The 16,117-nt window shown below is 40.2% G+C and overlaps 1 protein-coding gene across 1 annotated transcript in view; it reads left to right on the top strand.

Annotated features, from left to right (window-relative positions):
• The window catches only part of CNTN4 (contactin 4), a 966,700-nt gene extending 954,433 nt beyond the window's left edge, over positions 1-12,267 (top strand). The window contains exons 24-25 of the mRNA XM_065935280.1: positions 6,541-6,709; positions 9,682-12,267. Of these exons, the coding sequence (XP_065791352.1) occupies positions 6,541-6,709; positions 9,682-9,782 (270 nt within the window). The 3' untranslated portion in view covers positions 9,783-12,267. The remainder of the gene's footprint in view (positions 1-6,540; positions 6,710-9,681) is intronic.
• The last annotated feature ends 3,850 nt before the right edge of the window (positions 12,268-16,117 follow it).

Genomic DNA, 16,117 nt, shown 5'->3' with positions numbered 1-16,117 from the left:
TAGTGTGAAATAATTGGAAAGAGTTCATCTGACTAGTTTTATCCAACTTGAGAGAGGCATGGGGTTTGGGAGGCTGGAAGATGAAAGAGAGAGAAAGGAGTGAGACGATGCAAAGAAAGAAGGCAGCAGTGAAGACAGTTCTCACAGTTCTCTGACCCACACCGACACTGCCGGGACTTTGAACACAGCACGAAAGAGATGCAGATGTGATTGGCCTGAATTAATTTAACCAAACCAAGGGAGAGAAGGAAAAAATACCGGAGACAGAAAGTCTTCCTCCCGGCTTCCAGTGTCACCTAGTAGAACAGGAGAGAGGAAACACAATAAAAATCCCAAAGCTTTAGCAGTCCCTGAGGAGGGGCACGAGTTCCATGAGAGAAGCTTTTACTAGGTCTTAAAGCTCAGGTTGAAACTAGCGCTGAAATAAAATTGAACGGCAGGGAGCTGCCTAAAGAATTTCAGGGAACCAAGCAAAATGTTAGCTGGGCAGGAAACCCCGGAGATCATCCAGCCAAAGCCCTTCATTTTACAAATGTGAAAACCGAAGGCTGTTGAATAAAGGGACTTGGAGTGCCATCAGCTTCCACAGGGCAGGGGTGCATACACAAGCTGAAGTCTGCTTCAGTGCGCTGGGTCTAAAGGATTGTAGGCACTTTCAGAAGAATAACTGAAAAATGAGTATCATTTAGTTACTATGTCTTTGTCTTCCCGCCCTCTCTCCAAAACTCGTATGAACTTGTCTTATTAGCACTTTTCCAAGGAGGCCCTTCATATATATACATACATACATATATATATATATATATATATATTTTTTTTTTTTTTTTTAATTCAACAGACACTTTTACAGACATCTAGAAGAATCCCCTGTGCAGCACAGAATCAGGCAGGTATGCGGGAATCAAGCAGCACAAGGCTGACGGAAGTAGTCACCTCCCAGAAAAGAACTGGGGCTTCCCCACAGTATTTGGGGAACATTTTACTCCTGTAGAACTAGAATAAAACATTGGAACAAATTACAGCTGGATAGCATGGAACCTTTGCAGATGTGAGCAGCAAATGAGATGATATAAACTTTTTTTTTTTTTGGTAGAAAGACCCAGTATGTATTTATTTCATATATTCATCACAAGGGTTCAACCACAGACTTAATTTAAAATAAAAAAAGAAACAAAGAAGACATTACAATTTAAGATACAGAGACCTATCCAGAAATCAAGGGAAGGACAATCTCAGGAAATAATAAAAACACAGCACAAGGAAAACCATGGATTTAGGCCACTCCCCCCCCGTCCCCGCCAATAAGTTTTTTCATGTTGCTTCACTGTGTCTTGTAGATCTAAATTGCATCTATGAAATATCTAGTGGCACCTCCAGGGTGGGAATCTCATGCCTTAGAAGCATCACTAACGGGTGGGTATGAAGTTTGAAATGCTGCTTGTGCTGACTGAAGGAGTAACAAGGTGGGAAGGCGCCTTTCTGACTTCTTCTTGACTTCCCATTCGATTCAGTTCCTTCCTTTCTCTTTAGAGCTGGGACTGGAGGAACCAGACTCCCCACGCATCCTCATTTAGATCCCAAGGGATCTCAGCATATCTGGTTACAGATATTGAAATGCTACATACACGTGTCAACGTTCAGGGTATATAGTTCTGTAAAAACTATACATACATGTCTGTGTGTGTTTTTGTTTTTCTATCTAAATTGTCTAGATCTGTGGGTTTTCTGCTTGAGTAAACAGTCCACAAAAGAACTCAACTTTAGGAAGTTTAAGGCCCCAAATACTGTTTCAGCACAAATTGTCAAGCTACTTTATGACACTTGAACTAAAAAGAGAGTGTGTCTGGTTTCCGTATCACAGAGTAAACTGTCTACAGAGCCAGGCAGGTTATATAAATGGATTAATGTGGCTTAATTCTTTCAACAAAATATCATCAATAAACTTGCCAAGTACAGGTCCAATTCTTTCTAACTTTATAGTAACCCATGAAGCAGGTGCAGTTATTAGCCTCAGTTTTATAGATAAATAACTCATGGCACAGAGTTTAGTAACTTGCCTTCTTCATATAGCTAGTATTCTTTTTACTAATTTATTGAGACATGATTGACATATAATGTTGTGTAAGTTTAAGATATACACATGTTGATTTGATACATTTATATATTGCGATATGATCACCACCACAGCATATGCTAAGGCCTCCATCCCATCACTTAATTACCATTTCTTGTTGGTGGTGAGAACATCGAGATCTACTCTCTTAGCACCACCCAAGTACGTGATACAGTGTTATTAACACAGCTAGTATATTGACCTGAATTCAGAATACAGGCAGTATGGATCCAGAGTCCTGCCTTTTAGCCCCTCAGTTATTTGCCTGCCAGAAGTAAACAAATAGATCAATAAAGTACTACCAAGAGAAGTAACTCAGAGTGAGGGGAGTAGACAGTTGATAGATAGGAGAGATGTTATTTTAAATAAAGCCCAGGGAAAGCCTTTATCAAGGAGTGACATTTCAATTGTGTCATAAAAAGAGGAGGGAGTGAGATAAGCAGCCCTCTGAGAGCGTTCCAAGAATAGTGACCAGGATGTGCAAATGTCCTGAGGTAGATGCATAGCATCATGACATAATAGGGTGTGTTGGAGACCATGGTACCTATAGACTTTGTGATGGTCCAGAAAAGGCAGTAAGTTCTAAGGTCCAACCAGTTGTTTCCAGACAGGAATGTAGACCAATGCGGCTATATCTTCCAGTTTTTAATAGAACCCCAAATTTTATTATGGGTAGTTTCTTGGTGTATAGTTTTAAAACTATGTATAGTTTTAAGTGGTGACGTCTAACTTAAAAAAAAAGTAAACCCACCGAGAGCCAAATAGTCAAGATGTGCAAGCCAAATGTGACCTATGGGCCATGAGCTTTCCACTGTCTAACCCCCTTTGTTTTGTGTTCATGGAAACAGAGACCAGAGAATGAAAGCAGTTTGTCCACAGTGGTGGCCAAGCTGGTCTTAGTTAAGAATATAGGCTGTGTACCCACCCTGCCTGAGTTTGAATGCTGTGTCCCCCACTTACAGGCTGTAAGATCCTGGGCACATTGCTGAACATCTCCAGGCCTCAGACTCCTCATCTTTAAAATCAGAATAGGGACTTCTGTGATGATCCAGGAGTTAAGACTCCACACTTCCAGTGCAGGGGGAGCAGGTACAATACCTGGTCAGGTAACTAAGATCCCACATGCAGCGTGGCCAAAAAAGAAAATCAGAATAATAACAGTGCCTATCTCAAGGTATATGATGTTGAAACTCATGATCAGCATTCAACAGTGTTTGATCCTATTTTCATTGTTCCCACGAACTTACTCTTTCTCCTTGTCTTCCACAGTGGATTATAGGAAATGTAAGCACTGCCTTTAAGTCAATCAGTTGAACTAAGCTTGAACTAAGGTCAGTCAGCAGATCTAAAGCTGAAATAAGCCTCATTGTGGTGTAAAGGCTTTACAGGCCTTTATTTAGCTCCCACTGCAGCCCCCAGGGCTTCTCCAGTGGCCCAGTGGTAAGGATCTGCCTGCAATGCATAAGCCACAGGAGACACAGGTTTGATCCCTGAGTTGGGAAGATCCCCTGGAGGAGGGCAACTGACTCCAGTATTCTTGCCTGGAGAATCCCCATGGACAGAGAAGCCTGGTGGGCTACCATCCATGGAGTTGAAAAGAGTTGGACATGACTGAAGCGACTTAGCACACATGCACGCAGCTCAGCCCCCAATGTTACATGACTAATAAACAGTGCTGATAAAAGGTCTGTTTTTTCCTCTAAGTGTTTCTTTTGGATTTATATTTGAAACTAGTTGAATCCTCTGTGCTCTGGCAAGGACCAGAGGTAAATCAAAGAAGCAATTTATTCCTCAAAGCCAGATGTGCCCTTGCATCCCATCAGCCAGCCCATGTTCCTGAAGGGCTGTGATGAGATGCTCTGACAGTCCCGGATGCGCCTCAGGATTTATTTGAACCTGATCATTAGTGAGTGGATGCTGAGTTTGATACAACTGAAACTCCTGAGAAGGAAGGGGGATGCTTATGAATCTTTCCACCCTAAGGAAATTGTGTTTCCCACCTTGTATTAGAGAGACATAAATAAAGGTGATGAAATGTCAGGAAACAAATGGGATCTAAACCATTTTAAGGGAGTTTGATGCATTTCTCTTGTGTTTGGTTTTCTTGCAATAGTAGAGTGACCCTATGTCTCTGACCCCAGCAAATCAGAATTCACAGTGGGTCTTAGGGGGCTTCCCAGGTGGCTCAGACGTAAAAAATCCACCTGTCAAGCAGGAGACCTGGGCTTGATCCCTGGGTCTGATCCCTTGGTCGGGAAGATCCCATGGAAAAGGAAATGGCAGCCCACTTCAGTATTCTTGCTTGGTAAAGCCCATGGACAGAGGAGCCTGGCGGGCTCCAGCGCACAGGTTTGCAAGAAGTACTAACCAGTGGCAGCAGTGGGTCTGAGGGAGAGATGAGCTAGTCTTACTGTTCTCTAAGTGTGGCCCCTGGGCCAGAGGCAATGGTTTTACCTGAGGACTTGTCAGAAATGCAGATTTTTCAAGTCCCAACTACGACCTATGAAATCAGAAACTCAAGTGGGGCCCAGTGATAGATGCTTTAAGAGGCCCTCCAGTCAACTCTGATACAAGCTTAGGTTTGACAACCCTGATGTCATTCATGATTCCCTGAATGAACATCTGAAGATCTTTTTAAAAACATAACATGGCCTGGACCCTTCTTCTCTGGAGTCTGACATGGGAGGTCTGGGGAATGGCCGGAGCGGGATTCCTCAGCCTCCTCACTGATGCCACTTCACGTTGGATGATTCTCTGTTGTGGGGACTGCCCTCTGTATTATAGGGCGACCCAGGCACTCACAACACTAGCAGCAGCCATTATAACAACCAAAAATGTCTGCAGACATTCGCCAAATGCCCTCCCGGGGCACAAAATTGCTCCTCCACTCCCTCCACCCCAGTTGAGAACCGGTGGCCTATTAGTAGGGCTCCCCCACCTCATTTTCTAATGCCTGACGATCTGAAGTGGAGCTGATGTAATAATAATAGAAATAAAGTGCACAGTAAATATTAATACACTTGAATCATCCTGAAACTACCCCCCACCTCCACCCCTAATTTGTGGAGAAGCTGTCTTCCATGAAACCAGTCCTGGTGCCGAAAAGATTGGAGATCACTGGACTAGAGCATTGCTATTTTTCCAGGTTCCCTAAGTGCTTCTACATACAACCAGGACCTGGAACCATTCCTGTCACCCAGCCCTATCTTTTTTTTAATATCAAGAAAAACAATGAGTTATAGTGGTTGAAGACCATGGGCTTAGAAACCCTCATCTAGTCACTCACCGGTTCTGCAATATCCCTGGGCCTCAGTGTCCTCATCTGTGGGCACAAATAACAGTGCCTGTCTTGTCAGATGCTGTCACCATTAAGCATAGCTGTGCCAGTAGAGTGTCTGGCTCAGAGAAAAGAGAAAACATTTGTGGAACAGTTCTCATCACAGTTGTTATCACCAGAAAGGCAGGTACACCTCTCTGGACCTTTATCTTTAGTTCCTAATAGGGATTGTTGATGACCAGGTAGGCAATGCCAGGTGGTGAGGGTATTTTCGAGGAAGCTAGTTAGCCATCTCATCCTGTGAACTACCAGCCTCGACTCTGGCCCAGCAGAAGCCAAAGTGGTCAGCAAAGATGTGTGAGTGACCCTGGAGGAGCTACAGACACTTCGAGAGTGACAGTAATGGTCCTCTAACACCCTCCCTTTTCTATGTAGCTTTAAAAGGGTTCCCAGTGGGAGGGGGAGGAAAAGGGGTTTCTGCCCTTTCTGCCCTTGCCTTTCAGAGATGCTCTTCCTTTGCTGAAATGTCCTCTTTCCAAAGAATTAATAATGATAGTTTATCATGCCTGATTTTTGCTTCTAACCTTCGCCAAGTTATCTTTGCATCTCTTGTTTCCTTTAATACTTCATAGATACCATGTTCTACATGCTTTCTTTGAGTCTTTTATTTTATTGAATCCTGTGCAATCTCAAAGACTTCCCAGGAAAGTCGGTATTATTGTCCCCATTTTACAGATGAGGGCATTGAGGCTCAGAGTGGGAAAGTAAGTGGACCAAGGTCACACAGGAGCCAAATCTGTTCTGATGCCAAAGACCCTCATATGTCACCTGAGCTCTGTATAACCAGTTTTTCAAGTGTTTTAACTGAGCCTCCAGAGGTCATGTGAGGTCACAGAGCACGTTGTTAGACTCATGCCAGCCACGCTACCGTGTCACACAAGCCTGTCAACTCTTTCCTTGTGATGAAATAAATGGTGGCTGCAGACTTGCCCCTTGCTATAAATGAGCCTTCCGAATGCATGTGGGCAGCCTGACAACTTCAGCATCCCCACATTTCACTGGTGCCCAGAGGTGGAAACAAATGTCTGCTGCATCCCGGGGGGGCCTTTGTGAGGACAGCAGGTGACACCTGTTCTTCCCATGTTGGCAGGTCCTGTACAGATGGAGCCGACAGAGCAGCACATCTGTCATTGAAACAAACAAAACGTCGGTGGAGCTTTCTTTGCCTTTTGATGAAGATTATATAATAGAAATTAAGCCATTCAGTGATGGAGGAGATGGCAGCAGCAGTGAACAGATTCGAATTCCAAAGATATCAAGTAAGAACCTCTCTCTCTCTCTCTTTTTTACCTCCCTTCTCCCTGTCTGCCTTATTGCCTAAGCCTCCCAGTGACCCAGGGCTCAGATGAAATTAAACATGATAAAAAAAAAAAAGACTTATGATAAAAATGGACAATACCATCCTCCTTCCTTAGACAACTGATATTTGCTAATCACAGGTAGTTTTGTACAAAAAAAGTCTGACCTGTCATAGCTGATGTAATAAGGATTTAATCACTTGACAATCAATCATGAGGTTAAAGCAGCCACAGATCAGTCACCCAGGATCTTCCATGTGACCCAGGTGGTTGACAGCTATAGTAACCCCCACATTATAGGTTAGAAAGTTAAAAGTGTGACTTAGGAGGAACAAGCAAAAAAGAGTTCTTGAAATTGCTCTAGAAGCCTGTCTCTAGTGATACAATATAATTTAATGTCTTTGGCTGAAAATATTTTGAGCTTGAAACTGTTTATTTTGAACTTGTGTATGTAACATGTACATAAGCACACATGTCTACATATAGTCAAGAATATATTTGTTTTCAAAGACTGTTGAGTGTATGTTCTTTTTTCAGACAAATACATTCAATCTATTTTTCAAATATTATGTTTGCAACTATCTCAACAGCATATTATTTTTTGCTGTATGATTTTATTTGAATTTTTTTTAAAAAGGCAAAATAGGAAAATCCATAGAGGCAGATTGGTGATTGAGAGTGACTGGCCACTGGTGTTCATTGTGGCTTAATGGGTACTGAGGTTTCCATTTCAGATGATGAAAAATTTCTAGAACTTGATGTGGTCCTGGCTGCACAACATTGGAGTGAACTTAAGGCCACTGAGTTGTACACTTTAAAATACTTAAAATGCTAACCTTTACATTATGTGTATCTTACCACAATAATAAAACAAATAAGATTGCCATTAGGTATCTAAGTGTAGATTTTCACTGGCTTTTGGATTTACTAGTCAAGAGGTACGGGGTTCAGTGAAGGCTGGAGATAGGAACTTTCAAGTCATTGATGGAGATTGGATATTTTAAATCAAGGACAATCCTTGCTAGAGTCCTGGGCATCAGTCCCTTTGTTCAGTGTCCATTTTATTATTTGTCGGATGAGGAAAGGCTCTGGTATCCTTGCTGTATGAAGTTACAATGAAGTATCCACTCAACTAGTTTTAACTGCATCTATCAAATTTGGATGCCTCAAATCAGAAAAGAAAATGTTCACTGGTCACTTCACCCTTCTTCTGAATAAGCACTTATTACTGTTAGTGAATAGAACAGGACTTCTGGTGGGAAATGCAGGCTGTTACAAGAACAAGCTCCAGATTCAGGAGTAATTTGTCGTCTTCCAGATGAGGTTTATATTTACTACACCTCCTTTGCATGCAAATACTAACACATTTTTTTCTTTGCAAACACTGGGGAGAATTGGTTTCCACATCTCAGAAGAGGCTCTAACTTCTGTTGAAAGGAACCAGATCTATGGTGAGATGTGGAAGTAATCTCCAGGCCACAAAAAACACAAGATTGGAGTTTGTTTTGGGGTTAATTTATCTCTCTTTCTTAAAATCTTACTTCATACTTGCTTATCATTTCAAGAACTGTTTTTTTTAAGATTGATAATTCTTGATTTAATTCATTACAAAAACATATTTGAAGCAATTTTATTCTTATAATGATTAGATGATAAGGCTGTAGCTGTGAATAAAACATGGTCTCTTTCTCAAGAGGTTTTCCATTTTGGTGGTTAGAGATCTTACAATCTTGATAAAACTCAAATGACAGTTGATAATTTCTTACTGTGAAAATAATATAAGACATATAAGGAAAAGTTTTTTAAAGATTGAGCTTATTTTATTGGGAAAAAATAGGTATATTTAGATATATATATATGTTGGAATCCCAATTCAGGTCTTTACTAAGTGGGTAATCTTAGACTTATCTTCTTTCTCTGGGCCCTAGTTTCCTTATCTGTTAAATTGTGTAATAACCATACCAGAGGTTCTCAGGGTTTTTGCAGGAATTGTCATATGGCTCTGTGCCCAGCACAAAGCTTGAATTCGAAAGAGATCATCAATGTTTATTTTGCTGCATCATTGATATCCTAGTATTTATCTATAGTGTTTGCAGTCATTTTGAAGTTTCTTCTCATGTTAGATGTGGACACCCTTCCTTAACAAATGCTTAAATAGAGGTCCAGAGATGTCCACCACCTGCTCCCAAGTTCATAGCTAGGGTGTCATAGAACAGAGACTAAAAACGTCAACAAGAGTTGGTCTTGATACAAGTGAACTTCCTTACAAAACAGAAAGAGACTCACAGACTTAGAGAACAAATTTATGGTTGCCTGTATACACTGCTGTATCTAAAATGGATAACCAGCAAGGTCCACTGTGTAGCACGGGGATCAATGTTACGTGGCAGGCTGGATGGGAGGGGAGTGTGGGGGAGGATGGATCCATCTGTATGTATGGCTGAGTCCCTTCATTGTTCACCTGAAACTGTCTCAATATTGTTGACTGGCTTGTGCTTAGTCGCTTCAGTGGTTTCTCACTCTTTGTGAGTCCATAGACTGTAGCCTGCTAGGCTCCTCTGTCTATGGGATTCTCCAGGCAAGAATACTGGAGTGGGTTGCTGTGCCCTCCTCCAGAGAATCTTCCTGACCCAGGGATCGAACCCATGTCTCTTACATCTCCTACATTGGCAGGCGACTTCTTTGCCACTAGTGCCACCTGGGAAGCCCATAACAGCCTATATATACCCCAATATAAAAAAAAAAAAAAGTTTAAAATTGGCTATACCTCAAAAAGAAAAAGGTTAAAAATTTAAAAAAAAAAAGAGAGAGAGAGAGAAGGATGGTCATTTCCAATAGACTTCAGACAGTTCTTCCATTTCCAAGAGCCCTGGGCCCTGCCTCCCTTTGTTGCCAGGGTAAGTGGATGCTGAGTGAATGTCTTCTCTCCGCAGATGCCTATGCAAGAGGAGCCGGGCCGTCCACTTCAAATGCATGCACGCTGTCGGCCATCAGCACCATCATGATCTCCCTCACAGCAAGGTCCAGTTTATGACGACAGTTCTCCGAAAGACTTTCTCTTTATAATATAAGCAACATTTAGCTAGTTGTTTTGAAGACACCCAGTACTAAGTAATATTGTTGTTCAAGTACATCTTATTACTGGAAAAAAAAATGTTTTTTGCTTCTTTAGGAATGGCATTCTACAGTACTTCCTCAAAGCAAATCTAGCTTTGTCTGAAGTTTCTTTGGAAACTCTGCAATGCACTGAAGACATCTGTAATATGATGTTACCAAAGCAGTTTACATATGTCCTTATATGCATATTTTTTATTATATATTTAGTGTTTTATAGGATTTTTTAAAGTTAACATGAGATGTAGATATTAATTTTTTTCCTCTGCTGTAAAATGCTATGGGCAACACAATCATATGATTATTATTTGAAAATATTTCCTTTACAGACAGAGTTGGAAACTCACCTTGGTCAATACATTGCAGATTCCTTGTACAGTTCTACAAGGGTCTAGAGGCAGCGCAGCTGAAGGATTAGTCTGTAACTCAAGGCTGCCGTGTAGAAATGTCCCATGGGATGACTGACGCACTCAATCAAGTCGTTTAGCCATTGTACAATATGTTTTCTAGCCCTGTTGTGAATTTTGTTGTTCCACACAACTTGAGATGATTTCAGGAACGGCTGCAATCTCAAAACCTAAACTAACTGCCCGAGAGGTACCTTGCGCAGGACTCCCACCCCTGAATTTAGCATCGTACAGTAAGACTTTCTTTTCCCTCGACTAAGTTAGCCTAGTCTCTGTAGTAGCATTATCTTAGCCATGACACTGGAAGTTACATACCCTGTAGTAACATAGACCAAAAGTTACTATAGTCAACCACGTCTTTCAAAGGATGAAGAATAATTTTACTGTCTTTAAATGTATCTGTTTTGAATGTACATTTAACAAAGAAAAGAGTAATTCTCTGTGGATGGATTCATAACTTCTTTACAAAATCTCGTATAGATAATATGTGTATCTCTTTAATGATAGAGCCCTTCTTTAAAATCAGAATTATGTAAGGAGTCTGGCAGATTTCTCCTATTTCAGCAAATAGTTGCCACAAATAATTTTTTTCATGACTCTGTAAGAGATCTTTAGTAAAACTGTATGGTATCTCGATGATTCTCCTGTTTTGCAGTAGGTAGCCTTGTTGCTTTATAAGCTTTATCTTCTACGTCTTAAAATCACCCATTGGAAAATGACAATATCAACAAAACCGTATTCTTATGAAAAGAACTATTTGTTATAACGGGGGAGGTTTTGTAAGTTGACACTAGTGGAACAGTGCAAATAAAATGCAATGAAATTTTCTATAAAAATTTTCACTTGTAAACACGCTGCACCTTTTCTTCTTTCTCAGAGAGCTCAAATTTGCTTGTAATTTGTCATTTTTGCTTACAAAGAGTATAAGTTAACTTTTCAACCTTCTAGCTATATTTATCCAATAAAGTCATAATCAGGATTCCACTTGTGTAAAAACTAGGGTGGTAACTGGGAAAAAATATATTGTCAGTATTTCAAGCTGTGTTCCTTTCTTAGTTTGATATGGTTACTTCTATGTTGAAATAAGACAAAATTTAAAATCACACACACAAAAAAATCAACAAAATAATAAAATGAATGAAAAAAAATAACACCCCAGGTAGTTCCCAACCCCAGTGTTAATGATATTTACCAGTGATCTAGCATATGTAATCTTTTTTTAAAGGTATTGTTAATAAATATTCTGTCATTTGTAAAGATACTTGTCTTTTGGGAGCATTTTTCCTGCCTGCCTGTCAGGGAATCTGTTCACTCACCCTTGTGCTAGTTATAATTTAAGATCCTAGAGGGACTCAAAAGTCTCTGGCTATGATCCCTGCCTAGAAGACCCAGAGAAAACACCATCGCAGGTCCTCTTTGGAAGTAGAGAGGGTCAAAAATCCACAAATAAATCTCCTGAAGATCAAACGTGAGTAGATCCTCTGGATTAACTCAGTCTTTTCTACACTTAATCTAAGGACATCTGTTGTTTTAAGGTTTCCCCCAGTCCCATTGCTAAAAGGATAAAATCTAAACCGGAGGCCCTTGTTAATCTAATAACAACTTAAGTCCATACCCAGCCACATAGAGCCCTCACTGGCCCCTGAACACCACTTGCTTTTGGTCTCACCTCTGTGCCTTTTGGGCATCTGGCTGCCCCTTCTTGAAATACCCCCACTCTTCTTTAATCCCCGATCTTGACTGTTCTAGGGTAGCTCCAGCCCCAGCTTGTCTGTGAAGCCTTCCAACCCTTGCTGACCTCCTTCCTCTGAATAAGCTGCAAGCCCTGTCAATACCCCTCACTTAGTAATTTAATCAGGTACTACTTTTGGAAGTCTCTTGTACTGTTATCTTGCATTTTAACTCAACTCCTGTATTGTTACTTAATTTTCCTTGTATGTATGCCTTGTCTTCCCAACTAGATTGTAAGCTCCTTGAGGGCAGGGACTTTGGTCTTATCTTCCATGTACTCTCCATAGTGCCTAGCACAGTGCCTTGCAATAAATAATCATTGATTAATTAATTGAAGGGGTCTTTGAAGTAGCATTTTGCATCAGTTGCCCGCCTGTGTGCCCCAGCAAACCTATCAGAAGAGACTGTCACTGTTTTGCAAGATGGCGGAAAGTGTCAGAAGACCTGGCTTCTGATTTGAAACCTTGGAAAAAGTCCTTGAATCTCTCAGCTTAATCATTTGGTAAATAAGGCCCTGGATTAGCTGAGTCTGACCAAGCTCAAGGTATTTTTTTTAAAAGTGCCCCATAGGCAACTTCACCCAAATGTGTCTCATTTGTTGGTTTTCATGGTTGTTGCAGGTTAGGCTCACTGCTTGCAAGCAACAGAAACAACTCTGGCTTACCTGAGCAAACATAAAGGAATGACCCAGGTCAGATCACGTGAGCCATGGAGACGTGGAATGCCCAAGCCTTGGTGAGACCAAGGAGCAGGCCACCCTGGGGGTGAACCTGCAGGAACTTTGCAGTCTTTTGGGGGAGCTGTTTTGGGGTGAATTATCTCTGTTTCTGATTTCATAGCCACTCTGTTCAATATCCAAATTCCTAGAAGAGTCTGATCGATTTATATTACCCACCAGAGCACCTCAATCATGTACTCATAGGGGAGAGAGAGTTTGTTAAAAGAGAAATGAGGTGATGTTTCTAGATGATGGGAAAATAAATGCTGGGAATGTCTAAACAGCACACTATCTATGCTTAGCCATCCATGCGAGATTCCTCAGGCCCTAGGCCCGATTAATATGTCAGGGAAATGCATTACTGCTTGGGGTTGTTGCACAATAACTATGAAGGAGAAGCACTAGAAAAAAGAATATTTGCTTTGGTTATTTCATTTTTTCCAGCACTTATTCTGATGCTCATTTTGTGTATGGGTGGTTCACCTGTGATTTAACTGTACAAAAGAGAGTTCTATTTTGCCAGATAGTTGGATTCTCTCAGCATTCCAGAGTTTTTATAAAGCTCACAAAACCTAAGTATGAAACAGCATCTTTCCATGGGGGCAGAAGACGTGGATGATAAGTTTCATCCTCAGGTGAGCTTGTATCTCTTCCAACCTGTGAGGTGGGAGCTGCCTTAAGCTTTTATCTTAAGGTAGAATGATTGAGTTATTCCTCCCATCAAATGTTTGGTTATTTACATCTGGGAAGCAACAGTCAATCCTGGTGAATCTTTTCCCAGTCTCTCCCACCACCCATATTCTACAGCAAATATGCTCCAAAAATGTTGAATTCTAAAAAGTTCATAAATAGTAATAATTAGCTTTTTAAATGTCATGTAATTTTTAAAGCAATGTAATGTAATCAACCACCAGGTGATTTTTGCAAACTATATTGGATTATCAATGATGCTGTTCACCTCCATTAACATAGATAATCAAGAATTGGATATATTTCCTCTTAATTTTCATTTTATATCAGAGTATAGTTGATTAACCATGTGTTAGCTACAGGTGTATAGCAAAGTGATTCAGTTATATCTATCCAATTATCTGTTCTTTTTCAAATTTTTTGTCCATGTAGGTTATTACAGAATATTGAGCTGAGTTCCCTGTGCTAAACAGTAGGTCCTTGTTAGTTATCTATTTCAAATATAGCAGTATATGCATGCCAATCCCAAACTCAATCTATCCCTCCCCCCACCCCCACACTTTCCCCTGGTAACCATAAGTTGGTTCTCTAAGTCTGTGTTTCTGTTTTGTAAATAAGTTCATTTGTATCATTTTTCTAGATTCAGCATATAAGCAACATCATAAGATATTTGACTTTCTCTGACTTACTTCCCTTAGTATAATAATCTCCAAGTACATCCATGTTGCTGCAAATGGCCTTATATCATTCTTTTTAATGGATGAATAATATTCCATTGTGTATATATACCCCACACCTTCTTTATCCAGTCCTCTGTTAATGGACATTTAAGTTGTCTCCATGTCTTGGCTATTGTAAACAGTGCTGTGATGAACATTGGGGTGTATGTATGCTTTCCAACAATGGTTTTCTCCAGATATATGCCGAGGAGTGGGATTGCTGGATTATATGATAGCTCTATTTTTAGTTTTTTTAAGGAAACTCCCTGCTGTTCTTCATAGTAGTTATACCAGTTTACATTCCCATCAACAGTGTAGAAGGGTTCCTTTTTCTCCACATCCTCTCCAGCATTTATTGTTTGTAGATTTTTTGATGATGGTCATTTTGACTGGTGTGAGGTAGTATCTCATTGTAGTTTTAAGAGTTGGCTATATTTTCCTTTATGACAATTAGAAGAATTCTCTGGCCAACCATAATGATTTTTGGGAAAAGCCTTTTAAAATCAAATACTTAGAGTCAATCTCTGGATCTACATGTACAATCTAAAATGTTCTATGATAAAATGACAGACACTGCGGCCTTACCTAGGCATCCTAGTACAGTGTCTAAGAGTCTGAATTCTGGAGTCTGATTGCCAGGGATGCATTCAGATAAATGCCACTTATTTGACAGGATAACATTTGTAAAGTTCTAGAATCACAGCTCTCCAAACACTAGCAAGTTGTTCTGTAAATAACTATGTCATTGTTCTTTTTCCCAAGTCCCTTGAGATAACGGACAAAGAATGTGGCTGCATTCCATAACCAAAATGAGTGTTGAACTCACCTGAGATATACATTATCACTTTTTTCTTAAATATCTTCAACTCTTAGTATAAATTTTAATATTTAATAATTTTAATAATACAATTAATAAAATAAAACTGTGTAATTATGTTAATAAAATAAGTCAGACAGTAGGGTTCTCAGTCAGATACCAAATTCTCCATAAGTCCTCCCTCAATTTCCCTTTCTGGCACTGACCTCTCATTTCTCTGATTCCAGCACATCATGAGTACTCACACATATGTATCAGTTCATTACATGGTATTACTTTTTCTTGAACCATTTTCAGCTTTTAGTTTTATTGTCAGCAGATCACACATACAAAGGTGACTTCAGAAACCCCCAAGCATATTATTGATCAAAATAGGGACACATGAGACTGCATGCAACGCCTATAGGTTTGTATTCTAAGTATCTTTTTTTAAATTAACTTTTATTGGAGTATAGTTGCTTTACAGTGTTATGTTAGGTTGTACTGTACAGCAGAGTGAATCATCCATATGTATACCTATATTCCCACTTTTGAGGAACTTCCTCCCATTTAGGTAATTACAGAGCATTGAGTAGAGTTCCCTGTACTATGCAGTACATACTATGTGGTATGTAAATCATCAGAGCATATCTCAGGCTTAGAGTTTGGCTGTGATTCTTGACTGCTGTCCAAAAGCGCCAGGCCTTTATCCGCACCCACCCGCCCCCATCTCTGACCCTGACGAAGCTGGAGGGTGGAGAACCTAGGGCATCATTTGGAGTGACTTCGCCAGACTCTGCCCTCCTGATCACCATCCGTAGTCAGGCTGCTCATTCCAAAAGGAGCCCCCTTTCCCCTCACGCCGAATGGACCATGCAGATTAAATGTTCCAATTCCACAACCCAAGTGTAAACTATGACACTCAACAGAGATCACAATTTAGACAAAATCAGCTCCTATCCTTTTATTCCCCAATCTCTGAAAATTGGACTTTTGCTATATATTCTTACCAATTGTTAGGAATCACACAAACCATTCCAGGAAATGTATGTATCTTAGGATTTTAACTAACAGTGTAATGACTTGAATTTGAATTTTTAAAAATAATTTTCAAAGTGCTCGTCACACTAAGAAGCAGGATATGCAGGTTTTATCCCTTTGCGCTTATGTAATGGAGAGAAAGAGGTGATATGA

Source organism: Muntiacus reevesi, chromosome 4, assembly GCF_963930625.1.
Source record: "Muntiacus reevesi chromosome 4, mMunRee1.1, whole genome shotgun sequence".
In the NCBI taxonomy this organism is placed as follows: domain Eukaryota; kingdom Metazoa; phylum Chordata; class Mammalia; order Artiodactyla; family Cervidae; genus Muntiacus; species Muntiacus reevesi.
This window is presented reverse-complemented; position numbering and strand designations above follow the sequence as displayed.